A 25975-nucleotide genomic window follows, 5' to 3' on the forward strand; every position below is an offset into this window, starting at 1 on the left:
ATGTGACACTATTTTTTTTAAACTGTAGTGTAAAAAATTCTAGTATATAACATAATTGAAGGAGCACATGGTTTATAAGCAGTATTTACAAAAAGTATTATGTACACAGTAATCTAATTTAAATAATCAAAGCTTTTTAAAATCATGTTTTAAAAATAATATATTAGAAGCAAAATGCTTAAAAAAATATAATGTTAATTTGAAAAATTGCCAGTGAGATATTCCTAGGTTTCAGCTTTAGTTGCTGGTCCCCATTGACTTCCATAGAATGGGAAATAAATAAATAAATAAATAAATAAAATATGCAAGTCAATGGGACCAGCAAATGAAGGTGAACTATCACTTTAAACCTAACTGACAATGGGGCATAAACAGAATCCAAAAACATATGAATAAGATCATACAAATTCATACAAATTAGCCACAAAATGATTGTTCATTAAAAAAAATGTATTCAGTTAAAATAAGCAAGCAAGCAGGTCCACCCTTAAACCCAACCACACAATGGGAGTAAGTAGTATGAAAATATATGAATGAGATTATGAAATATGCCACCAATTCACTTTAAAGGAGCATTGCGTAGGTTCTGAAATTTCTAACCATTACTGACACCAGTGGCCATTAGAGGAACTGCAGCCAGCCTCACGCTCGTTCTCAGTGCGCACGCCCTTTTTTTTTTTTTTACTTACGAGGAGTGTCCGTGGGTGTCTGAATTGTGCTGGAGGCTGGTCGCTTCTTTCCATCCGCAGAGTCCATTTGAAAACACTATTGCCGCTGCTTACTATAATGGCTGGCATGCCGTACGGTTGTACGCCCAAGTAGACGAGAACGCACATGACGTCACATTTTGTGAATTTTTGCGCTAATTCGGGCCCGACTCCTCCACACACAATTAAGCCTACAGGCTGATAGAGGCAACCGTGGTGGACAGTCGAGGTGTCATTCTTTATTTTACATCATGGTTGGCTCATACATGTACAAATGAAAACTCTATCTTAAAGATTTTTTTTAAGTAAAAACCTCCACATAGCTCCTTTAACATAAACCAGTTATGACTTGCCATGATGAGATTCTGTTGGAAAATATTAAGTACTACTACACTTTGTGCTCTCGTGCCTTGGTAATCCAATAGGGGCACCACCATTATAGTAACAATTTGAGCTAAATGGTAGGCTGATATCAGGTTTTGGACCTTGATTGAAGTGCTCAACCACTCTGAGGGCTTTAGTGTGGCCCAGCCTCCCATGGACACGTGGTCCTCCGTGGCTGCACTAGTGGACAGGGAGTCAATAGAGGAGGCGTGGAAAAGCACTTTGTTCTCTGAAACTACAGAAAGAAACCTATCTGTTTTAGCTCATGGTTAACATGACTTCAGTACTGCAGTCAAAATGAAACCTTCTAGTATTTGGTTAAGGAAAGTTATTCTCTCTTGAACTTTGTAATGATAACCAAGAGCCGTGGAGTAGATGAGTATCATACTGTATATGCCAAAGTCCATTTTTGCGTATCAATACTATGAGTTTTCTTTTTATCTGGCGTATTATTTATATGCATTTTTATGAGACTGGGCTCGCATAACCCAAAACTCTCAGAGAACTGATGCAGGTCTGCATTACTGACAAGGGACTGTAACTTAATATGTGTGACAGTGTTACACAAATATGTTTTGTCTGACAAGTCTGAAAGCTTACTGCAGTGTTTACAGTTTCTGTCTGCAGAACTGAGAACAGCGTCTAAATACGTTGCTCACATCCAAAACATCAGTCACTTGTTTACACGAGCTCACCACTATCAAAGGCTTTGGTGGTCCCCTTAAGGACTTCCAGGGTCAATGCAGCGATGATGTCAGCCTGCCGGGAGATGGCCTCGGGTCTCTCCACAGCCTCTGCTCCCAAAGAAGTGATCATCTGAGTCCCATTGATCAGAGCCAGCACCTGCGGACAGAGATAAACACAAACAATCCTTTTATCTTTTACCACAGTACTACCGAACCACTGACCTGGTCTGTCAATCAATCTATTTATTAATCTATTTACTCTCTGTCTATCACCACCTAACAACCATTTCAGAACAGCCTGAAGATGCAACCACATTCTAGCACACAAATATAGCTTATAAAATCTTTCTTTTTTTAAACGTTGCTATACAATACAAATGACTTGTTCTAATGGTTGCAGTATGTTCTAAGAGGGGCTCCACTGTTAAAATGGACCAGGCAGGTCAAAGACAACATTTCTGACCCACAAAAGAGCTCGAAGACAACAGTGATAAACATATTGACTGTACAATGGGGGGATTAGACATACCTCCTTTGGCTTCAGAGATATTTTACATTTATCTGCCGCTTTTATTCAAAGCGACTTACAATTGCTATATATGTCAGAGGTCGCATGCCTCTGGAGCAAGTAGGGGTTAAGTGTCTTGCTCAGGGACACATTGGTGTCTCACAGTGGATTCAAACCCAGGTCTCTCACACCAAAGGCATGTGTCTTATCCACTGCGCCAACGCCACCCCATGGTATGGGGCTTCAGATATGGGGCTTCAGATATGGGCTTCAGACCATGTGCTTTCAAAACCTGCAGGCAATACAAAGGTAAAATGTGACTTTAAAGGCTAAATGAGGAGTAAATATGTTTATGCATTGCTTTCATTATCATTAGGACAAAGTTTTGCAACCAAAGCACCCAATGAATATGTGCTAACGTATTTGGCATCCACCCAGCCGCTCTTGGGCTACCACATTTTGCTTTCTCCCATGAGGCAGAGGGCGAGATGAGAAAGAAGGGCGAGATCTCCGCTCGCACCCACCGTACCCTTCTCTGGGACATACGATAAACAGGAGGATGGTAAGAGAAATGAAAGAAAACGGTAAAATATCAGCTTTGGTAAAACTCTTTTGAGGGAGAATTTCAAAGAAACCTTTTGCTAAAATTATTTCAAAGACAAGCCAACTAACATAAAAGTAATCTTTGAAATGGCACACCATGTTTCATATGCCTTGCCAAAGGAACCAAAAACCCCAACAGTACTCTCTTTAGTAAAAATAATGAGGGATGCATTAATGTACCATTGAAGGCCTGGATCATGCTGTGCAGCGTCTCCAGTGAAACCCCGCTGAGCCCTTTGACCAAAACATTGATCCTCAGTGCAAGCAGCATTTGAGTTCTTTCAGGATATAAAGGGCTTCCCAGACCTAGAGTGACATAAAATAATAATATATTAGACCGAATCAAAATCGGCTCAGTAATGTCAGTCAATTCATCACAGGAATATTTATGAAAACTAAATATATTAAATATGAATGAAAACTATAATTGGTATCTCACTGTAAATAAAATAATCCTCCTTCACATACACATCCTAGTATTTGATTAAATGTTCCAAATTATTGAATTTTTAAATTATTTAGTAATTTATGCTGTTTCAATTCTGTTTGAGACAGCTTTCAATGAAGAAGCAGGTCATTCTAGACAGTTAGCGCTCCCTCCAGGACAGACAGTGAATGAGCGTGGCTGCTGGCAATATCAGCCCTAAACTAATGTTATTTGCATTTTTAAATCATTTAGTGATCAAAATATACTGAGAACAAATATTCAATAACCATTTATTGTCTATATTACCTTCATTGAGCTTCCAGAAAGTCTACAATGCATCAGTAACTTCAAAGATTACCCAGTGCAACAGCCTTGAGTCTGAGGGACAGAAAAAGGTGGGAATTTTGGCATGTTTATGACTGTCTGGTGACGGTGAGGAATATTTTAAGCAGGCATGTGCAACATAATCTGGCAGCATCTTCAAAACTTTTCTCTCTGTCATCCATTTAACCACATACACACATATTATGTCTTTCTAAAAGTCTCTCTGTTACATTATCTCACATCTCAGTTTTCTCCAGGCCCCAGGCACTCTGAAACAGGCCATCACAATTTCGTCTTTCACTATGTCCGGCGGTTGGCTAGACTCCAGCTAAAAAAAACCCTAAGTTAACACAGAACCGCAGACGTTTGCTCCAGCCTGGGGCATGAGGCATGAGAGGAGCCCCTTGTGTTAGATCACACTCTACATATTTTGGAGCTCTGGAGCCAGAAACGTGTCTTAAATTAATTTGCTGAAATGTTTATATTCTTATAAGGGGGAAATGTTATTTAGGGTTTGAATATTATTGGGGTTGGACATAAAGGGAAACGTAAAGAGTAAAATAAGGTAGTTGGGTACAGATAAGACTTTGGTATCAGAAAGCAAATTAAGACAACAGATGACAATGCACTTGTGGCATGATGTTAATTATCACAAAAAATTGTATATATATTTTTTAAAGAAAACAATGTATTCTTAAAAACAAATAAGTAAATATTCGAATCATGCCACAAAATACCTTTATAATAAGGTTCATTAGTTAACATGAATTAACACATTAATAGTATTTACAGTATTTATTAATCCTGGTTAACGTTAATTAACAAAAACACATGTTAGATTAAGTCCATTAATTAATATTAACAAATAAAACGGTGAATTTTAATATAGTATTAGTAAATGTTGCAATTAATATGAACTGAGATTAATCAAGGAGTTACAAGTAATTTATTGCTAGTTTACTAACCTTATTTTTACCCATATTCCTTAAAAAAACTGTGTTATTAATACATTTCCTATGCAGTAATGCCTTGCCAAAAAACGTCATTAGGCCAAAAAAAAAAAAAAAAGGACAAAAGTGAAGAAAAACCTCTGCACCCTTCCCATGTCCTTTCTTGGTTTCAAGTGAGATCCTGCAAAGCTTGATCCCAGCCACCTTTCTTTCTGGTGCCACCCCCACCTCAAAAACAACACGACTCCACCCCTTCTTCACCCTCCTGGTCAAATTCCATTCACCACAAGCCCAATCCCCAATCTCAGGCAGGACGTCCCTGAGAACATCAGCAGCTTTTTCTTTGCTCTTGCTCGGCTAAATCTAAAAATGTCCTGGACGCGACCTCTTCTTCTCACCTGTCTCGTTGCTTTGTCCATCATCAACTGTGAGTAACCAGACTGTGGTTTACTGTTCTCACCAAGGGAAGTGTTGATTTACCAGTGTGGGGAACCATATAGTCCCTTGAAAGGGTGGGATATCTTTTGGACTTACCTCAGACGTGTTTCCTCTGTTACAGTGTTCCATGGAGCCGACAGCACCGCTGTGTCAGATAAGAAGGCAGCCAGTCCTCAAGGTGAACAAAAACCTTCACAGTGTTGCTTTAGATCTTTGTCAAGAGTTTCTACTCCTCATCAATGTTCTTCTTCACCAAAGGTGCACTGAGGAAGATCTTCATGCCAGAGACAGATGCCTCCAGCTTCATCAAACGACGCGGCAGGAGGGCTGTGAAAACTCAAGATGAGATAAACGGTGAGGCTATTTGTACTTATGTGAAAACTCCTTATGTGAATTCCAGCGCAACCCCTAGAGCAACTGTCAACTACAATGGACATTCCAGAATGTTTGATGTAGAGAGACTGCGTACAAATGGGGATTTTATATTTATAATAATACAAAATAAAAATTAATATATATAAATATTCAAATTACAGATTTTGAAATAAATCACTTATTTTATTCAGCAAGGATGCATTCAACTGATCCAAAGTGACAGTGAATAAATTTATAATGTTACCAAAAAATGTAATAAAATCTGCTTTAGTGACCAAAAGAGAATTCATTCAAAAACTTTACATAAATCTTAATGACCACAAACTACTAAACCACAATTTGAAGTCTTGCAAAGTAAATTGTCATCAATCAAGTCACTTCTGTGGCTTCTAGGAATGTTTGGTCAGGTTTGCTGGTGTAAAACAGTAATAAAGAGCCCTTTTAGTCATGACTAGCACTGGCCACACAGGTGCTGCGTTTTGAGCCAGCTCAGGAATGTAAAGACGGCGAACCACAGCACATAGCAGGAACCACAGGACAGGCTGGAGAAAACCAGCCTTCAGTCTTCAACTCCTGCCAGTGCCGGAGGAGGGGCTCTGCTGTTTTTTTCAAGCCTTTCATTTGGCTTAGACCTGGTCTGACATTGTTAGTTTATGGTTATGGGCTCACCAAAAATTATGTTTGACTCACCTGTGGGAATTCAAGTCTGTGTATTCAAATGGTGAGGAGAGGATCAGGACAAGAGGATTTGAATCACAAATAGCTTTTTTGGACTTAGAATAAAATAAAATTAATTAGTATGCAGTTTGGGATTTTATAATTCGCTGCTGCTGTCACTCCAAATCAGGTGATCCTGTTATGTAATACAAACAGCCTTTCATTATGAATAGTGAAAATGAACCGTGCATTTTATATAAACCATATTTAGTTCAAATATGATACAACAACGACAAAAAAGTTCTTCTGAACATTATAATTCACTTATTTCTTTTATTATCCTCTCACATTTTGTTGTCTTATTAGCTGAGCAGAGACAGAGGCTGGCCGCAGATGAGAGAAGGAGGGAGTATCATGAGGAGCAGAGGAATGAGTTTGAGAGTCACGCTGAAGAGGAGCAGGACGGTGAGTGTACAGCGAGGCAACTCAAATCACTCACCTGGCGGCCATATTGGATCAAGCAGCATTAGTAGCGTTCTGAGATCATTTACCCAGGATTACGCATGAACTTAGCTGAACCTTGTAGGATTTTACTAAACAGGTTTACCAAATCTAATTAAGAACAAAACAATGATTATATGAATAAAACAAACTTATTATAAATAAATAATAAATGATAAAAATATAATCAATTATGTCTATATATATATATATATATAAAAAATTTTTTTAACTCAATTTAAGGTTAATTTTCATGTTTCAGGTCACGTAAATAAATATGTGACCCTTGAGCACAAAACCAGTCTTAAGTCGCTTGGGTTTTAGCAATAGCCAAAAACATTGTATGAGTCAAAATTATCGTTTTTCCTTTTATGTCAAAAATCATTAGGATATTAAGTAATCATGTTCCATGAAGATATTTTGTAAATTTCCTACTGTAAATATATCAAAACTTATTTTTTGATTGGTAATATGCATTGCTAATAATTCATTTGAACAACTTTTAAGGCGATTTTCTCAGTATTTTTATATTTTTTGCACCCTCAGATTCCAGATCGTCAAATAGCTTTATCTCGACCAAATATTGTCCGATTCTATTAAACCATACATTAATGGAAAGCTTATATATTCAGCTTTCAGATGATGTAGAAATCACAATTTCGAAAAATTGACACTTAAGACTGGTTTTGTGGTCCACATATATTTCACACCCAACTTATTTATTTGTACTGGCTTTTCTTTAGGCATGATTACAATCTTTTATTATACATTCAGTTATTTTGTGATAGATTGATTTCTTTTTTCATATTGTTTGCTTTCTTTTTATTTCAAGGTGTATTTAATTTTCGTATTTCATGAGGTTTTTCATTTCAAGGCATATTTAATTTCAGGTGGTATCTTTAATAAATACATTTATTTATTGACTTATGCTTTTATTTTAATGTTTATTTATTTATTATAACATTGCATGCCGTATTTAATAATTTCAAGTTTTTTTAATGTATTTTTTTATAAAAATCATTTTTGGTTTAATTTAATCAAATTAATCCACTATTTACTCTAATATAGTTTTAATATCATGCCTACACTTTTAAATTTAATGGGGGGAAATATATATATATATATATATACAGGTTATATAATAGAATATTTTCATATTCAGTTATCATATGTAACATAATACAACACTAACAGCATGTAATAAAGCTTTATTTAAATATTTCGGCCTTTAATGTTTATATAGTGCACATGCTAATTGTGTACATGGTCATGTTAGTGCAGTATAGCATCCAATATTTACACATATTATATCTGGTACTCTGTAGGCCTATGTGTAAATATCTGAATACAGAGTTAAAATCTAAATTCCTTCATTTTTACTCTCCTCCAGAGCAAGACGAGCGCACCAGAGAGAAGACGGAGCAGTGGAGAGAGTTTCACTACGACGGCCTTGACCCATCTTATGAGTACAACCGACACACGGTCTAAAACAGAGGATAACGGGTAGAGAGCTAGTCTTATTTGTGTATTCATGCATGCAGAACATATGTAATCCATGTATAATAGTTCTCTAAAAAGATGTACATTTATTCATATGTAGGCTGTACTAATAACTCGCCAATTATTATTTTTATGGCTAGTTTTAAATGTATTGTAGCCTACATTTCGTCACACACTTTAATGACACAAGTCATTGCACAAGTTACAGAAAATCTGTAACACTTTTTTTTTAAAATTAGTATTATTTTTCATAGAATTTCTTTCACTTCTGATGAATTTTATTCGTTTTGTGCTGGGAGAATGTAAAGCGTTACATATTTAATACAAATAATATTTGCAGTTTAAGCAGGCATGTATATCTGTGTAACAGTTCTTTCAGTTTTGAATGAGTCTGAACAACAATAAAACTACTGGTATCTTTGTCTTTAATGAAAATTTGAATCCATACACTCAACCAAAAACACTCACCACAGAACAAATCTACTAAAGAGAAAACACTGCTTACATCATTTCTGCGACCTGAATGAAAGAACCAGCACTCGGCTGCTAAATTCAGAGAGCTGGTATGAAGACCAGGATGACATGCAAGATCTAGAACAGTTTGAAACTCTCACGGTCGTATAATATATCAGTGGACACATCATATAAAAACGGCTTCAGTTAAACTGGAAAACTGCGATGTTTGCATTGGTTTTTCACTTCACTGAAACACAAAATCAGCAAATACAGATCACCGTCACTGAAGCTGGTACTTTTCATATTGATCTGTGATAAAAACAAACACGTTACTGGTCAAGTGTTCATCAGTCTTCTCAATTAAAAGAACACAGTTATGATAACATTTTACATTACAATGTCTATATTACATATATTTAATAATAATGTACTATGAATAGTAATTTGAGTGGCAATAGCAATAAATACTTGAATTTGCACAATGCAACATAATCACTTCAATGTAAAGTGTGACCAAGAGTAATAAAAAAAAATCAAAGCTTACAAAATAAATGCAAAACATACACAAAATAGTGCGTTTTCGCCGACCTTTTATACCTCCAAAAACATCTGAAACACAAATCACTCCATTATTATTAACAAAATGCTGATAAAAACATTCAACTGCACATTTCCATGTGTTTATGCAATATTCACATCCTTCGTTCTCACATTAATACATGCCAGATGCATCCGAAATTCAAGTTTATACGTATTGGATGTCAGTAAACCTGGCTATTGGTTTAAAGCCTGTATTCACTACATCAGCTTCCGTAAATCACATCCTTTATCATTTGGTTGTTCAAAACAGCAACAGGTTGAAATAAAGCAGCAACAACTTTTGAATGAATGAGACTCTTTTATCTACACCGTCTAAGACTCAAAAGTAGATGTTTGTAAACCCCACTCACCAGCCACATAAGCGTCCAAATCATGAGCTTTACTCATTAAAACAGTCTCTGAAATTCACACAGGCCGCTATTTTCTGAATCAGTCTTGTTTTATAGCACACCGCTGGCTTTCCAGAAAGGAAAACTAGTTCGACTGTGAACAATGGAAGTTACTGCTAAATAGAAGAAAACATGTCTTTCCACAAAGTGCAACAGTCAAGTGAGCAGTCTGACAGGAAGTGATGTCATTTTGAGCCAGTGATGATGGTAGTGACCGTGGATGGCCCCGAGGAAGAGTTTGCCGCTTGCATGGGTGAACCTAGACAAAGATAACACCCTCTTCAAGGGCTGTTCGACAATACGACATAATACAACACACAGCACATCACTGGTGATGAGTCAATCAAGCTGGTTTCATGAAATATACAGTATTAAGGCAAAAGCTTACAGTCGTTGTGGTGGACTGAGGAAACATCGACCGACTGACTCTTCCCTTGCATGGATGTTAGATTCTGCTTCCTGTGTTGAGAGGAATCCATACTGCTGCCGAGCTGAAGACGCCTCATATGTCTGATCACTGCAGTAGCGTTGAACGCTTGCTGTGAGGAGAGAAGAAAAAATTGAATACAGAATTTCAGAATATCTTACATCAAACTTCTCTGAAGGAGAAAAGGAAGTGGTCACTTACTCGCCATTTAGCTTTGGCAAAGTTCTTCTTCATCTGTCGGCTGACTGATTCGTGGATGTTCTTACAGAGCGCAGTATCACCAGCTATCCTGCAATCAGAAGAAAGTCAGCGGTTGGACTTCCTGCAATATCATCAGGCATCCATGAGGAGGCAGAGTCTTATGATATGTGACCATATATGACATTGGTCTCAAACTTAATTCCTGGAGGCCCACAGCTCTGCACAGTTTTGCTCCAACCCTAATCAAACACACCTGATCCAGCTAATCAAGGTCTTCAGGATTACTAGAAACTTCAATGCAGGTGTGATTTGGAGCTGGTTAGAGCTGAACTCTGCAGAGCTGTGTCCCTCCAGGAATTGAGTTTGAGACCACTGATATATGAGTATACGTACATTGCATCACTGAGATGCTATTGTTTCATTAATATTTTGAATGTTTTTTTTTTGGTCCCACTTTATTTTAAGTGGCCTTAACTACTATACTGTACTTACATTTAAATAAATGATTTGGTACAATGCACTTATTGTGTGCATATATGTTTTAACATTACATCTGTAATGTTTTAGTTTAGTTTTAGTTAACTATAATAATGCTGTTGTACTCAATTACTGCATGAAGTGAGTGTAATTACGGTTATTACAATATTTTTATATAATATTGCAAATTAATAAATAATATTATATAAAATATGTAATTATATATATATATATATATATATATATATATATATATATTTACAGTAATATTTATATATATTTATATTTTATACTCACCATGACTGCATTTATTTGATCTAAAATACATGTAAAATATTTTTTGTTTTATGCATTTTAAAATGTAATTTATTCCTGTGATGCAAAGCTAAATTTTAGCAGCATTACGCCAGTCTTCGGTGTCACATGATCAGAAAACATTCCAATATGCTGATTTGGGCCTTTTCAGGATTATTATAAATATGCTTAATGTCACAGAGAACAATTAAAACCTTAAACCTGCAGCAACTGATACAACACCAGGGTTTTTCACGAGAAAGGCCGCTTACCATGGATGCCGAAGAGCCTCTTCACAAGTCAACCTCTTTTCTGGATCTTTCTGCATCAGGTTAATAATGAAGTCTTTAGCTATGAAACAACACAAATGTGAAAATAAAGAAACCCGAATCAGTTACACAAGGGCGCAGTTCTAATTGTGAAAAAAAACGACACCCTCCTACACTTCCCCAGACAGCAGAGAACAGCTTGTGGTGTGGGTGTCGAGCTGTTATTTTCATACGATGCCGAATCGCCTGGCGCTAGTTCAACTGCTGATTTATATCTGGCTGCAATACATCAGTGTTACTTTTGATAAACCCTTATTAAAGTGTTGCTCATGGGAGAAAACAAAGTCGTGACTGTCAGTGACAAGTAACCCAAGTCATACTTAATGATGGTAGAAGAGACAAAAAGAGGTGAAGAAGGGTGTCATTTTATCTATACTTCAAGCTGTCATTAAAGGGATTAATCACCCTAAAATGAAAATTCTCTGAAACTAAACAGTTTCAGGTCCCATTAGATTCCTTAGTGTGGACAAAAATATTTTGGAAGTCGATGGGAGCCAATGAGTCACTTTCATTTTTAAGAATATCTTCTTTTGTGCTCTGGAATGACACGAGGGTGAGTGAACCATAACAGAATATTCATTCTTGGGTGGACTGTCTGTTTAACTATAATATATGATCCACTTCTCAGTGATTTCCAACGCCATACACACCTGAGTCTGAAATATCGTCCCAGTACGGGGAATCGAACTCGTATTCTGCCCTCAGTATTTGCTCAAACAGTTTGGAGTCATTCTCGTCATAAAACGGAGGGTATCCACACAACCTGAGGAGGTCGAGGATTCAACAGTGCTCAGTATTTTAACCTAAAGACTTCTTTTCGAAATGATGAATGTAAAAATAGTTTGAAAAAAACAAAACAAATGTGTTTTATAAAAAATAAATACAAATACTCACAAGATGTAAGCAATAACTCCGATAGACCAGCAGTCCACAGCTTTGCTGTAAGGTTTCTGGGCTAATACTTCTGGAGCTAAAGAAATAAAAAAAAGAGAGAAATTGAATGAAATTACATTTAATAAATTGTTAAAGGGTAATTAAAAGATAAATGACCCCAAAACAAATTTTGATCATATCATGTCTGTAGAAGCTTGTTTCCATCACAGATCAAAAATAAAAAATAAATACATTTTTATCAAACAGTTTAGACCTTTTCTCACAATTCTCAGAAAATGTCAGGATTGCGAAGTATAAACTTGCAATTTTGAGGAAAATTCAACAATTGCAAAAAAAAAAATTTGTTTCCTAATTGGCATTTTCTAACCACTTTTATTGTGCATTTGTGGACTTGACTGACATGGACTCTCCATAGCCTACAATTTGCATAGAAATTGTTTTATTTGTTTCACCAGAGTAAATGGATATGGAAAATATAAATGTAGAAATAACATCATATAGATTTGAAACACATGAAGGTGCATAAATGATCAAATAGTATTTTTCTCATAAGATGTAGCATAAAACCCTAATGTACATAACTGATAAGAAAAACGTAGAAGACAGTTTAAGTTAATTCATTAGTCAATTCATTGAAAAACCATCAAATGTGAGCTCTCACAAAAATAATTTTTCCAGTATAAAGTATTTCTTTTTCACTTTCATAAAATTTTACATTTAACAGCATTGTACTGTAAAATTATAGATCTATTACAGTTTTTCGCAGTACAGAGTAAAGGAGTTTACTTTACCAATTAAAAGGCTTTTACTACAGCATTTTGACAGTTTTACCATTAAAACTATGATCATTTTATTAAATATTCAGATCCAGTGTAGATTCACACTGATATTTAGTGGATCGACAGCCCTACCCACGTATCCCGGCGTCCCACAGGCTGTGGACATGATGTCACTGGCTGCGCCCTCCATTTTGGACAGCCCAAAATCACTTATCATAATCTTGGATTCTTCATGTGGGTTAAAATATAGCAGATTCTCTGGCTGTCAGGAGATGAGAGAGAAGGTGATAAGGTTAAAAAGTCACAGGGAGTTATTCACACCGTACGTCTTGTTTCCACTGGAGTGGAAGTGAGTGTTTGCTGTGCGGTGACCTTTCATTTCTCATGTTCCAACTTCCTATACACTGTATAATGAAACTGTACTTATCTGTACATCGATTTGTTTTGCTGTGAAGGAAATCAGTCAAGGGAAATCATCACCTTCAGGTCTCTGTGGACTATCCCCAGTGAATGCAGGTAGTTAACTGCATCCAGAACCTGTTTGATTAACGCACTGGCATCCTGCTCCGTGTAGAAACCTCTCTCTACGATACGATCAAACAGCTCCCCGCCAGACACACTAAAAAAAAAAAAGAAATCTGTTTTTAACAATGTATGTTTTTTATAAATATAGTTATTGCAGTAATATATAATATACAGTCAAAATTATATAAACGTATATATAATACTGTTTACTGTCACTAAAATGTAATGCAATCTTGATGACTTAAAAGTATTCATTCCTTGCAGAAAAAACCCTGTTCCTGTTAGTTTTTTATACGTCATTATAATCTATTTTAATACGTTAAAATAAAATAAAATAAAATAAAATAAAATAAAAGGTTCATTCATAGGTATTTGTTTACTGGGGCAAGTCTTAACAAAGCAAAAAAAGTATTGTTTAGAAAAGTAATAGCATACCTCGAGTCAACAAGCAGCATGAAAAACAAGACAAAACAAAGCAAAAAAACAAACAAACAATTATGTAAATATAAAAATAAATAAATAAATAAATAAATAAAGAGCAAACCAAACCAAAACAAAGGGGAAAATACATACAGAAAACAAAACAAAGCAAAAAACAAACAAAAAAAACCCCTAACCTTTTTCAGGTGATTCAATTTAACAACCATCAAATAATAAAATTAAAAAAAAGATAAACACTTAATACTCCAATCTTCCCAAACAACAGCAGCAGCCTTGGACATAAATGAGAAAAAGAACTGGCTTTCAAGTCATGGGTTGGACGCCCCACAGGACGTCAAATTGGAATGTGAATTGGAACGACAGGAAGAATTTCCTGGATTCAAATTCAAATAAATTCAACAGTGACACAACAAGAACAAATTACTTTATGTTTTCCATCTTGCTAACCAGCTTCACATAGTTTGGCTCTGTTTCAAAGACTTAAATAAAGCATTAATTGAAGCAGCAAACAGACTCTACTCACAGTTGCATAATAAGATATAAATGAGTGGGGCTCTCATAAATGTCTTCCAGTGCCACAATGTTCTCATGCTTGATCCTGAAAAGAACACATGAAATATTTGATCAATTACAACGAAGTGGAGTTGCACTTGAGTGGATTTTGAAGGCTTTGTTTCGGATGGTACTTGACGTTGGTACTGATTGCACATTCCCATACACCTTTGCATAAATTCTGAGCTGATATGTTGAGTTATTTTATTCATGCAGATGATGAAAACATAAGGAATTCCCATATGTAAGTAGCTAAACAACCATTACAGTCTTTACTATCATTCTGACCACTGCATCTCCGATCCAGATGCAAGCAGCAGCGTTTTTACCCGCCAACGTATTGCCTCGCCTCCTTGCCTGAACGCCTTTTTACCATGACAACCGTGGACCTGCGCTCGGCCTCAACGTGTGGTGAATAGCGAGGTCTGTGGCGGAGGCCACATGAATCATTTGTACGGGCCGTTTTCGACAGGGACAGGTAGGAGTCAGTAAAGGTAGGAGGCTGAGAGGGGTGTGTTGTAAAGGCTGAGTCATCTTTCCCTTTGAGAAGAAAAGCACAAACTCCCACTAACAGCTGCCTTTGAACTTTAGGGTTTTCGTCTGTAGCTAGAGGAACTTGTGTAAAGCATGTAATGGGTGTTGGGTTTGTTATTTTAAGCCTTTTCCAGGAGCTTTTAGAATACTTACTTCCTCAGCACTGCAATCTCGTTTTCTATTCCGCTCTCTTTTCCTCTTAATGCTTTTTTTGGGATGCATTTCACAGCGTACATCTCTCCTGTGGCCTTCTCTTGGGCCAGGACCACCTCAGAAAATGCCCCACTGGAAAAAAGCATAAAAGAAAAGCTAAGAGTAAAATGGTGATTCAACATTTTTTTGAATATAAAAGAGGACATAGACAAAATAAGGTGCTTGAAAGGTAAGCAGAATATAGTGGGGTCTAATAGTCTAAAACAACACTGAAAATACAGTAATAAAATGAAAATAAAAATAAAGATAAAATAGTGCTTTAAACAAAATAAAATAAAAAACATAAAATAAAATACAACAACAGGTTACAACAACAAATAGTCAACAACAGGACAACAGAATGTAAAATAAAATAAAATAAAAGTTGTGGTTTAGATGGCCTACAAAGGGACAGAAGCATAAAATAAAGTAAAATATATAACATAAAATTGTTTAAAAAAAACTGTAGTTTAGCCTACAAAGGAGTCCAAGTCCGAAGTAAAAAATAAAATAAAATAATAGTGCTTTAACAGCCTACAAAGGGACATAAGCAAAATCAAATCTAAATAAAATTAAAATGACTAGTCCTTTAGACAGCCTACCAAGGGGCAGAAGCATAGAAAATACAAAATAAAAATAATACTGCCTTAGTCTACAAAGGTACAGAAGCATGAGATAAAATAAAATAAAAAAAAGTACTTCAAAATCATTTGAGTTGACTAATTTATGAGCATTTAAAATACTAAGGACCCACTTCAAATGTCTGGACTTCTTCAAATATTTGTTTAAACCAATGCCAAACCTGTACGTACACATTCACGTCTGCTGTGAATCTGTGTAGGGATGTTGTATCACATGCACTATGTGTAATCAGTTGGCCAATGTGGCTTGCAGCTAAGCCTTTATTGGTCACTGAAAATCTGCTCTAATCTCTCGGCACACACACACAGTCATTTACAAACATCGCCACAATTCAGAAAGCTTGGAACAAAAGCCAGTTTTTCAGTCAAAAGGTTTTCTGAACCATTTCATCAAACATAGGGCTTGGTGCTTTGCCAAAATGAAGCATTTGTCATCAGTTTCTTAAACTGTAAAATTCATTTCTCATCTCGATTGAAACAATAAGCACTTCGGGAGGCTTGAAATGTAGTGACTCATTGGCCAAGCACCCAGCAGGTTGAGTACTTTGTAAGCTGTGTTCATATAAGCATGTGAGGTTGCAGTGGGTGTGGCGTTCATCTCTGCAAAGAATTAAACAAAAAGAAAAACAACAGTGTGGGGTTGCACAGAGTGCATTAAATACCAGATTTAACACATATGTAATTCAGACACCTTTCACAGGAAAACATGAATGGAGTTTTTTGGTGCAAACGGTGCTAAAATGTTATGGATGGTTGCCAGGAAGTTGCTAGGCAACTTAGTTCAGATGTTTAGAGTGGTATGAAGTGCATTGCTATGTGGTTTTTAGGGAGTTATAGTTTGACAGGTGACTGTTTACTGGGCCAAGTCAGAAAATAGCAAATATGATTGTTTAGAAACCTCGTATGAACAAGCAAAGCAAGAAAGAAAGAAAGAAAGAAAACAAAATAAAACAGAACAGAACGAAACAAAACATGGCAAATTTGATTGTTTAAAAAGTTATAGCACACCAACAAGCAGCGTGCAAAACAAAAAATAAACCAAAATAATATACAACAAAACAAAACATAGCATGTTTGATTTATTTAGAAAGTTATGTCACACCTCAAGTGAACAAGCAACACACAAATTTTTTTTTAACAAAAAACAGAGCAAATTAGATATTTAGAAAGTAATAACACACTTCAAGTCACAAGCAGCATAAAAACATAATTCAATAAAAAAGCATGGAAAACATTATTAAATTTAGCAAGAAACAGATAATAAACTAAACTAAAATAAAATAATAAAAAGTGATATTGCATTGGGTGCTAGGGAGTTATGGGCAGCACACATCAAGTCAACAGCACAAATAAGTAAATAAATAAATATAAATACAAAGAACAAAACAAAACATAGCATATTTTATTGTTTCGAAAGTAAACAACAACAAACAAATCTAAACCAAAACTAAAACTAAAAGCAAACCAAAATACAAAACAAAACAAACCCCGAAATTCAAAGAAAATATACTACTACTACTACTACTACTACTACTACTAGTACTACTACTAATGAATGTTGTTCAGTTGCTTTGACGCAATGTATTTTGTTTAAAGCGCTATATAAATAAAGGTGATTTGACTTGACTTGACTATTACTAATAATAATAACATAAAATGAAGAGTGGTATTAAGAACATTGTTATGTGGTTGCTAGGGAGTTATGGGTGGTTACTATGTGACTGCTTACTGGGCCAAATCAGAACACAGCAAATTTGATTGTTAAGAAAATAATAGCACGCCTTGAGTCAACAAGCAGCATGAAAATCAAAACAAAAACAAAAAGCACAAAACCTCAAAAACCATAATTCAGGTGATTCAGGTCAACAAAAAGCAAATAATAAAATCAAATAAACTAATTCTAACTAATATACAGTAGAGTGTAATAGAGTAGCTAGTTCAATTTTTGCCATCAGTCTGGAACCTAACAGCAGAGGAAATCATCAAAGCACAGGAAGTTTACACAGTAACTCAGTGCCGTGTGTGTCACACCTTCAGGTATAAGGCTATGAAAGCATGACCGTTAACCCACATCCACTGACCTTTATGCGCTTTGCATTCCTTGTCGTGCACCTGACTGTAAAGTATAGTTTGAAACAAAGCTGTTCTCTGGAAAGCTTGCATATGTTTGCCTGTTACACTCCTAATTAGCATGAGGTCAGCAAGGAACTAGCGTTCATTTATCATGACTGATTATGACCTCAATGCTTTGCAGCAATGCTGAATTTCTCAAGCAAATGTCAGTTTGATAAGTCTATATATAATCATATGAGATGTGGGTGTAGCCACATATTATGGGATGTGAAGGAATGTCATTTCATAACAGATCTACTAAAATAGATTTATTTAAAGGAATAATTCCACCAAAAAAGTATTTTTGTTTCTTCAAAAAACTTTTTAGCAATAACATACTGAATGTACGTGACCACAGCCTAAGGTGAATTCAGGAAAAACATGATATTTTCTCATTTAGAAATGCCTAAAGCGGTATAATGAGTTTGAACAATAGAGAGTGGGTGGAGATTGTGTGTAGGTTTTTGTTGAGTCATTGTGTGTAGGAAAGTCTGAGCTATTTCTGATAAGAAATATAATATGCGGCCAAAGTCATAAAACCAAAACAACAGGTGTTACTGTCTTTGAACAAATTTAAAACATGCCTGCATGCAGATTCCATCCAATACTGTATGGAACATATAATAGAGCAACAGTGTTTTGAAGTGTCAAAAATATCATATCATAATTTTTTATTTGTCAGGAAAATCCCAATTCATGATTTTATAACGATTATGTGTTGTTTATTTTACTATTTTCCAAGTTGTCTAAGCAGTACAGCCAAACTAATTTCCCTATTAAAAAAACTTACAAACACACACAAAAAAAGCCTTACAAGGTAACAAAATATAAAATAAAAAAGAATGGCAGATATTTAGGCAAAAGTGGGTGAAGATAAAAATCTTTGTCATCATTTTATCTTTGTAATTAATAAAATAAAAACAAAGATACACATTACAAATACACATACTATACAAATAGAACAAAGTGCTTTATTTTTCAGGTACAGTATAGGTTTATTTAGCATAAAAATTTGTATAAAAATAAAACATTATATAGACTTTACTGTATAAATTATATATTGATTCATGTTAAAACAACTGTTTTAAAGTTATTCAGTCAAGAGCAGTGAGTAATTTTTCTCTTTGTGTTTTACTGTTTTATTAACAAGTAAATAATGACAGAATTAAAATAAATTGGAGTATACTATCCCTGTTATGACAAGCGGCAGCATTTTTTGTCTATTAGTCTGCTGTCACTTTAAGACCTGCATCTTATATACAGGCACACATCTGTTTTTCTCTCAACTGTGTTAAATGTAAACCTTGTGGGTTTTTGACAGATATCTTAGTCAAGTAATCAGGCGCTGTTCACGCTCAGAAAAGGCACATGTTAGAACAGCCAGCAGATGAAATGTTTAACCAGCAAGGCTTTAAAGCACATCCAAATAATGTACTTTTGTAACTGTGAATAAGTGCAGTGTCTTGTGAACATTTGATATGAATGTATGTCATGTGGTACAGTATATTGAGACAGAGGCGCCAGAACTGCAACTGAAATACTGTCCGCTGTAGCAGATAGTGGAGATATTTTAATTGTTCATTATCAAAAATCATGATATTGCACACCAGTTTAAACATCCTTAACTACAATAAACTTACTGTAAAGCATAACTTTGAATAGCCTGGTATTCTAAAACACACAGATGAATAATAAACAGGCACAAATTAATTTAATATGAATAATACAGGTGCATCTCAAATTAGAATGTCGTGGAAAAGTTCATTTCAGTTATTCAACTCAAATTGTGAAACTTGTGTATTAAACAGCGAGAGTCCCGGGTTCGAATCTACTGTGAGACACCAATGTGTCCCTGAGCAAGAAACGTAACCCCTAGTCTCTCCAGAGGTGATCAGTTTGTGGCATTGCTGAGGTGGTATGGAAGCCCAGGTTTCTTTGACAGTGGCCTTCATCTCATCTTCTTTATTTGGTCTCTTGTTTCTCATCTTCCTCTTGACAATAGCCCATAGATTCTCTGGGGTTCAGGTCTGGTGAGTTTGCTGGCCAGTCAAGCATACCAATGCCATGGTCATTTAACCAACTTTTGGTGCTTTTGGCAGTGTGGGCAGGTGCCAAATCCTGCTGGAAAATGAAATCAGCATCTTCTCAGCAGAAAGAAGCACGAAGTGCCTCAAAACTTCTAAACGGGTGCAGTGACTTTGGTTTTCAAAAAACACAATGGACCAACACCAGCAGATGACATTGCACCCCAAATCATCACAGACTTTGGAAACACTGGATTTCAAATAACTTGGGCTATGAGCTTCTCCACCCTTCCTCCAGACTCTAGGACCTTGGTTTCCAAATGAAATACAAAACTTGCTCTCATCTGAAAAGAGGACTTTGGACTACTGGGCAACAGTCCAGTTCTTCTTCTCCTTAGCCCAGGTAAGACGCCTCAGGAATGGCTTAACAAGAGGAATATGACAACTGTACCCAAATTCCTTGACATGTCTGTGTGTGGTGGCTCTTGATGCCTTGACCCCAGCCTCAGTCCATTCCTTGTGAAGTTCACTCAAATTCTTGAATTGATTTTGCTTGACAATCCTCATAAGGCTGCGGTTCTCTTGGTTGGTTGTGCATCTTTTTCTTCCACAGTTTTTCCCTCCACTCAACTATCTGTTAACATGCTTGTATACAGCACTCTGTGAACAGCCAGCTTCTTTGGCAATGAATGTTTGTGGCTCTTTGTGAAGGGTGTCAATGATTGTCTTCTGGACAGCCGTCAGATCCGCAGTCTTCCCCATGATTGTGTAGCCTAGTGAACCAAACTGAGAAAACATTTTGAAGGCTCAAGGAAACCTTTGCAGGTATTTTGAGTTGATTAGCTGATTGACATATTCTAATTTGTTCATATAGTGAATTGGTGGGTTTTTGTTAAACGTGAGCCAAAATCATCACAATTAAAACAACCAAAGACTTAAACTACTTCAGTCTGTGTGCACTGAATTGATTTAATTCATTTTGATTTAATAATTGATTTAAGTTTTACAATTTGAGTTGAATTACTGAAATAAATGAACTTTTCCACAATATTCTAATTTATTGAGATGCACCTGTAATAAGAAGAATAAACAACATTTCTTCCATAGTAGTCTTATTGTAGTTGTAAAAAAATGTTAGTCTGAATGCACTGTAAGTCGCTTTGGATAAAAGCGTTTGCTAAATGCTTTAATTTAATTTAATTTAGTCTAAAGGTTTACGAATACAAGAAAACATTATACATTATTATAATTATAGATTTCCATAATCTACATGCCAAATTCTATGATTTCTAAGAAATATGTTTTTTTTACATTTTTATCTGGCTTGTCTGTTTAGTGCCTCAGAAGGCTGCATCTGTAAAATCTTGTTTAAAGCGTATTAGAGAATCTGTTATGTCATCTTCAGGAAGGGAAATCCTAGAGAGATAATCCAATTAAAATATTACTGCAAAACAACTGCTTCAAGTCTTGCAGTCTCCACTAATGACCTGAGTTCAATCAGGTGTGATGACTGAGGGAGACATACAAAATGTGCAGGGCATGGGATACTCCAGGATCACTGATATAGAACATACTTTTTAGTCATAAATTGAAATGTAGTACCTACTTACTTATACAATAGATGATTTTAAACCCACTCCAACACACCTGCTACGGATTTTCAAGTAATCCCGAAGACTTTAATTAATTTGTTCAGGTGTGTTTGATAAGGTTAAAGCTAAGCTCTGCAGGAAGCAGTTCTACAGGAGCAAATATGAAGAACACTGGTGTAATTCATGCTGTTTATGCTGAATGATGATTGCATCATAATCATCTTTAAAATTAGAAGAACGCATATGACTGGAACAAAGGGGGGGAAATGACTTAATGTAATAGTGTGTGCACAACACACACACACACACACACACACACACAATACATACATACATAATAACATAAAGTGTGAGAGAGAGAAAAACAGTTTTTAACCTCATATAATCCACAATCAACACGAGTACAAACATTACTGTAATTCCTGTTGTTGGACCACTGACATGTAATCCAGTATCAGGGCCTGATACAGAAATGAAACATTTACAGGTCAGGATTGGTCTGTATCCACTAAAGCTGCTAGTAAATCCTTTTTTATGAGACTTGGTGTGCTATTTTATAAACGTTATGTAACACAAATCTCCATCATGTTATGATGTCTGTTTGTGACCTAAGCAACCTCATCTGACACATTATCTTCAAATGTTTGGAAAATAAAAAAATAAAATAAAATACACTTTATCTTCAGATGTTGGGATGTGACACCAAATTACAAAAATAAAATTAATCTAAGTAAAAATATAAAAACACATTATAACAAAAAATAAACATTTATTAGTTATTTATATCTGACCTGACCAACCTCACATGCCATATACACACACATTATCTTAAGATATTTGGAATAGACACTGTATTAAAAATTAATTGAAAAATAATAGATTAAGCAATCAAATCTATGTTTATATAAAATATGTATTTAAATGAAATAAATTAAAATAAAATGTGATGTATCATTTATGCCTGACCTGTCAATAGTCATTAGATTAGGTTTAACTTTATTGTCATTGTGCAGAGTACAAGTACAGGTCCGATGAAATGCATCTAAACAGAATTGCATATACCCAATGTATATAAATAAGCATATATATACATATATATAAATATATATTAGTCCATGACTGGGGTGAGAGGTATCTTTGACAATGCTTCTAGGCAGAGTTTGAGGTAATTGTCTTTGATGGAGGGTAACTAAACACCAGTGATGTGTTGGGTCATTTTAACAACCTGTTGGAGGGCCTTCTGGTCTAAGACAGTGCAGTTGCCATACCACACTGTGATGCAGTTTGTTAAGAGGCTTTCAATTGTGCATTAATAAAAGTTTAGGGGCCAGGTTGGGGGGGGGGGGGTGTTGGGGGGGGGGGAGCAGGTGAGCTTTCCTTAGCTTTCAAAGGAAGTAGTGCACCTTTTTGATCAGAGTGGAGGTGTTGGGGGTCCAGGAAAGATCCTCAGAGATATGGACACCCAGGAATTTGAAACTAGACACACACTGCCTTATACACATTATCTTGTGAGTGAATTAAATTAAATTAAATTTATGCATTTAGCAGACGCTTTTATCCAAAGCGACTTACAGTGCATTCAGGCTATCAATTTTTACATATCATGTGTTCCCGGGGAACAGTGCTCTACCAATTGAGCTACAGGAACACTATTGAAAAATTAAGTAAGATTAAATGTAAAATATAATATAAATTTAATAATAATAATAATAAAGAACAAAAGACTATGATACAGCACAGATGCACTGCAATTGAATCTTTATTAATGGTTTTGAAAATTAAGTGTAGTTTATTTTACAGTGGTGCTAAATATGTCAGTTAAGGGACTATCACAGTTTACAAGACAAGTAATTAAATAAATAAAACCCAAATGGTTTTCAAATGGTGAAATGAAAAATGTTTTCTCTCTCTAAGGGACATAAAAATACCTGTCCTGTTTTTGGTCCTTGCACACCATATAAATAGACATCTCTTGGTCTATTTCAGGAAAATACTAGGGAAAACCCAGTGAACCAGTACTTCAATGCTGCTACAACAGAAGAGGAACAGTTGTTCATGACAACATAAGGCCATGCTGTAGGATGTGGGATATTAACAGTGACAGAAGAAGGCCTGCATTAAAACCCGCTATGCCAAGTAGGTTAAGTATGGATTTAAAATGCATACATACAATGCAATAATACAGACCACGTTGAAGGAATGTTGGGATACACTTTCACCTTAGTAACAGGGTTGACAGTTTAACAGTTCACTTAGCCATTTAGTCTTGCGCTCAAGGTTATGAGACTAATAGTGTTTATAAGATGAATGATATTTTTACAAACATCCAGTTGTCAATAATCATTGTATAAATCATTGTAACAGGGCTGACTGACAAACCCTATAAAATGTAAAACAGTGATTAAAGAAACTGATCAACCCCCACCCCCCAAAAAAATTGTGATTATCTGACAGGTTTTTTTAAATGTACTGAATTACATTTCATTTTAATAATTACTTATGATGTTAACAGGGTTGATGGATAACCTAGGGACGCAAATTCAAGTCTTTTTTTTATTTAACCGATCTAATAACATCTTAATGAATAATAACATCAACCCAGTTCTCACTTGTTTACTGTAGCCTACAAAATCATGGTAACAGGGTTCACTGACAAACCCTACAAAATGCAAGATGGTGCTAAAAATAAGTGAATGTTTTTGTATTATGATTTCATAATATATATAAATATAAACACATATATACACATATAATATTTCCATTCAATTTTAGTAATTACTTATGATGGTATACAGGGTTGACCGATAACCTGGGGGTGCAAATTTAAGTTATTCATTTATTTATTTTTAATTCTACCGGTCTATTTAAGTCTGAATAAATAATATAAATATACATAAGCAGAGTAAATGCAATATACTAGCTTTTATTTTCATATATAAATATACATCACGAGAAAAAAAAAACCTTTTCGTGAGGCAATAAGCCAGAAAACAAGCTTTCACTTTTTTAGCCATTTATAACCCAGCAAATGTGTCTGCTGTGATGATTTTACTCGTCTGTAACATCGGAATATTCTCATTGGTCAAACTTTGAGAACCCAAAACTAGAGAACATTGACTCTGATATGCAAAAGCCGTCAGTCATTCACAATGTCAAAGCATCATTCATACTCACGTCCCGAGGATTTCCTTAAACTCAAATATCTTCCTGATGTCATCCACTTGCTTTTTCCACGATCCATTCACAGATTCCTCGCTTCCCCTGGCCATGGTGCTTCCAGGGTGAGCGCTGCCTCCGAATAACCTTCTTAACGCGTCAATCTTTCCAACCTTACAGGAAACACAAACGGATAAAGCCGCGAACGCGAGTGTGGGTCTCTGTGACTGTATGACCGGCTTTAAACGTTGCCCGCATTCCGTTTCATGACGCCCGGTTACGGTAGCGCCAACAGAGCGAGGACTGACCGACGCACAGCGACTAATCCAATCTCGCGGACTCACCGCGGATCCCGCCTCACTGACTCACCGCGACGAGGAGACGCGCTCGAGCTGAACCAACGTGTAACGCGCACGCAAATGCGTAATTCCGTGTTCTTGAGGTATTATAAAAGTAGGGCTGCTGTACCGCACCGGTTGACAAAATGATGCAGCTGTTGCCCGGTAAATAACCGGTGAGCTCGTATGAGGGTTGATAGCAGACGGCGGAACAGACTGCGTCAGGAGCGGTACACCTGCTGCATCAAGAGCGATAGACTGCATTCATCATCAGCCATACAGGCTCAGTGGAGTGAGGGAGACACTGGGATAAACGTTCTGTTTAAATACATATTTTGGTCTAATTGCTATACTTGAGTGGAAATATCTGGCGGGAAAAAAAATCTAAAATTTTAGAGTGGAAAAAAATAACTTTAAAAGACACAAATCGATAAAGTATAACAAGATTAACACGTAAATTGATATTTTGGATGTTTTCGTCTTACTTCAGAAAGAAGACATGTTATGGAAGCAAAATAGCTCCAAATCTCATAATTGACCAGTGAATGAAAAATAAGCAATGGTTTCTCCTGTAGTGTCTTGCCTTAATATTAATAGCTTAATTCCAAACCCAAAACACAGCAATGATGTTAAAATACGAAATCACCTACCGTTGCTTTTTAATGAATGAACTTTTCCAGGTTATCATTTCTTCATGAACGTCTAAATGAAAGATGGACATTCTTCAGAAGACATGAACTGTAATTCATTTGAGCTGTATGATTAGGAATGTATATTGAAAAGTACAAACAGGTTTAATTATTAATATATTTGCTTTGCAAGATGAGTATGTTAATGGTAAATGATAACATTTTTATTTTATTCTTTTTCTCCAGAATATTTATTCAAGTACAAATTCAGTATCTATCCACAACATTACGATTACTGAAAACAATGCCTAAAATTCAACATTATAAATTGGA

General features: G+C 35.7%; 2 protein-coding genes and 1 long non-coding RNA gene across 4 annotated transcripts; 1 reads left to right on the forward strand and 2 right to left on the reverse strand.

The window, feature by feature from the left end:
* Positions 1-1039: 1039 nt before the first annotated feature.
* LOC132133755 (uncharacterized) lies at positions 1040-6498 on the reverse strand. The gene is made up of 5 exons (XR_009429219.1): positions 6384-6498; positions 5124-5363; positions 3622-3693; positions 3069-3194; positions 1040-1934 (listed from the first exon to the last, which is right to left on the reverse strand). It is a non-coding gene; the product is annotated as an uncharacterized LOC132133755 (long non-coding RNA).
* Positions 4869-8495, forward strand: LOC132133754 (unique cartilage matrix-associated protein-like). The gene is made up of 5 exons (XM_059546695.1): positions 4869-5016; positions 5149-5205; positions 5286-5381; positions 6426-6524; positions 7951-8495. Exons 1-5 carry the CDS (start codon positions 4959-4961, stop codon positions 8046-8048), a joined length of 408 nt encoding a protein of 135 aa, XP_059402678.1. The 5' UTR covers positions 4869-4958; the 3' UTR covers positions 8049-8495.
* On the reverse strand, positions 8469-25738 carry LOC132133753 (calcium/calmodulin-dependent protein kinase type 1D-like). Of its 2 annotated transcripts, none has more exons than XM_059546694.1 (11): positions 24694-25738; positions 15112-15243; positions 14396-14470; positions 13387-13525; positions 13039-13168; positions 12128-12203; positions 11884-11996; positions 11177-11255; positions 10134-10221; positions 9894-10044; positions 8469-9764 (listed from the first exon to the last, which is right to left on the reverse strand). In XM_059546694.1, exons 1-11 carry the CDS (start codon positions 24786-24788, stop codon positions 9691-9693), a joined length of 1152 nt encoding a protein of 383 aa, XP_059402677.1. In that variant the 5' UTR covers positions 24789-25738; the 3' UTR covers positions 8469-9690. The 2 variants fall into 2 exon arrangements, with proteins under 2 accessions (XP_059402677.1, XP_059402676.1); XM_059546693.1 differs by having other exon boundaries at positions 8469-9793; positions 24694-24848.
* Positions 25739-25975: the final 237 nt, after the last annotated feature.

The sequence above is a fragment of the Carassius carassius genome, chromosome 50 (genome assembly GCF_963082965.1).
Source record: "Carassius carassius chromosome 50, fCarCar2.1, whole genome shotgun sequence".
Lineage (NCBI taxonomy): Eukaryota > Metazoa > Chordata > Actinopteri > Cypriniformes > Cyprinidae > Carassius > Carassius carassius.

Bases quoted from the DNA above. Each gene is read 5' to 3' on its own strand.
- LOC132133754 (XM_059546695.1), top strand. From the start codon at position 4,959: ATGTCCTGGACGCGACCTCTTCTTCTCACCTGTCTCGTTGCTTTGTCC. The intron at 5,017-5,148 runs GTGAGTAACCAG...CCTCTGTTACAG, and splicing joins TGCTTTGTCCATCATCAACT to TGTTCCATGGAGCCGACAGC. The intron at 5,206-5,285 runs GTGAACAAAAAC...TCTTCACCAAAG, and splicing joins GAAGGCAGCCAGTCCTCAAG to GTGCACTGAGGAAGATCTTC.
- LOC132133753 (XM_059546694.1), bottom strand. From the start codon at position 24,788: ATGGCCAGGGGAAGCGAGGAATCTGTGAATGGATCGTGGAAAAAGCAA. The intron at 15,244-24,693 runs GTGAGTATGAAT...GCTTTTTTCCAG, and splicing joins TTTAAGGAAATCCTCGGGAC to TGGGGCATTTTCTGAGGTGG. The intron at 11,256-11,883 runs GTGTGTATGGCG...GTTGTTTCATAG, and splicing joins GGACGATATTTCAGACTCAG to CTAAAGACTTCATTATTAAC.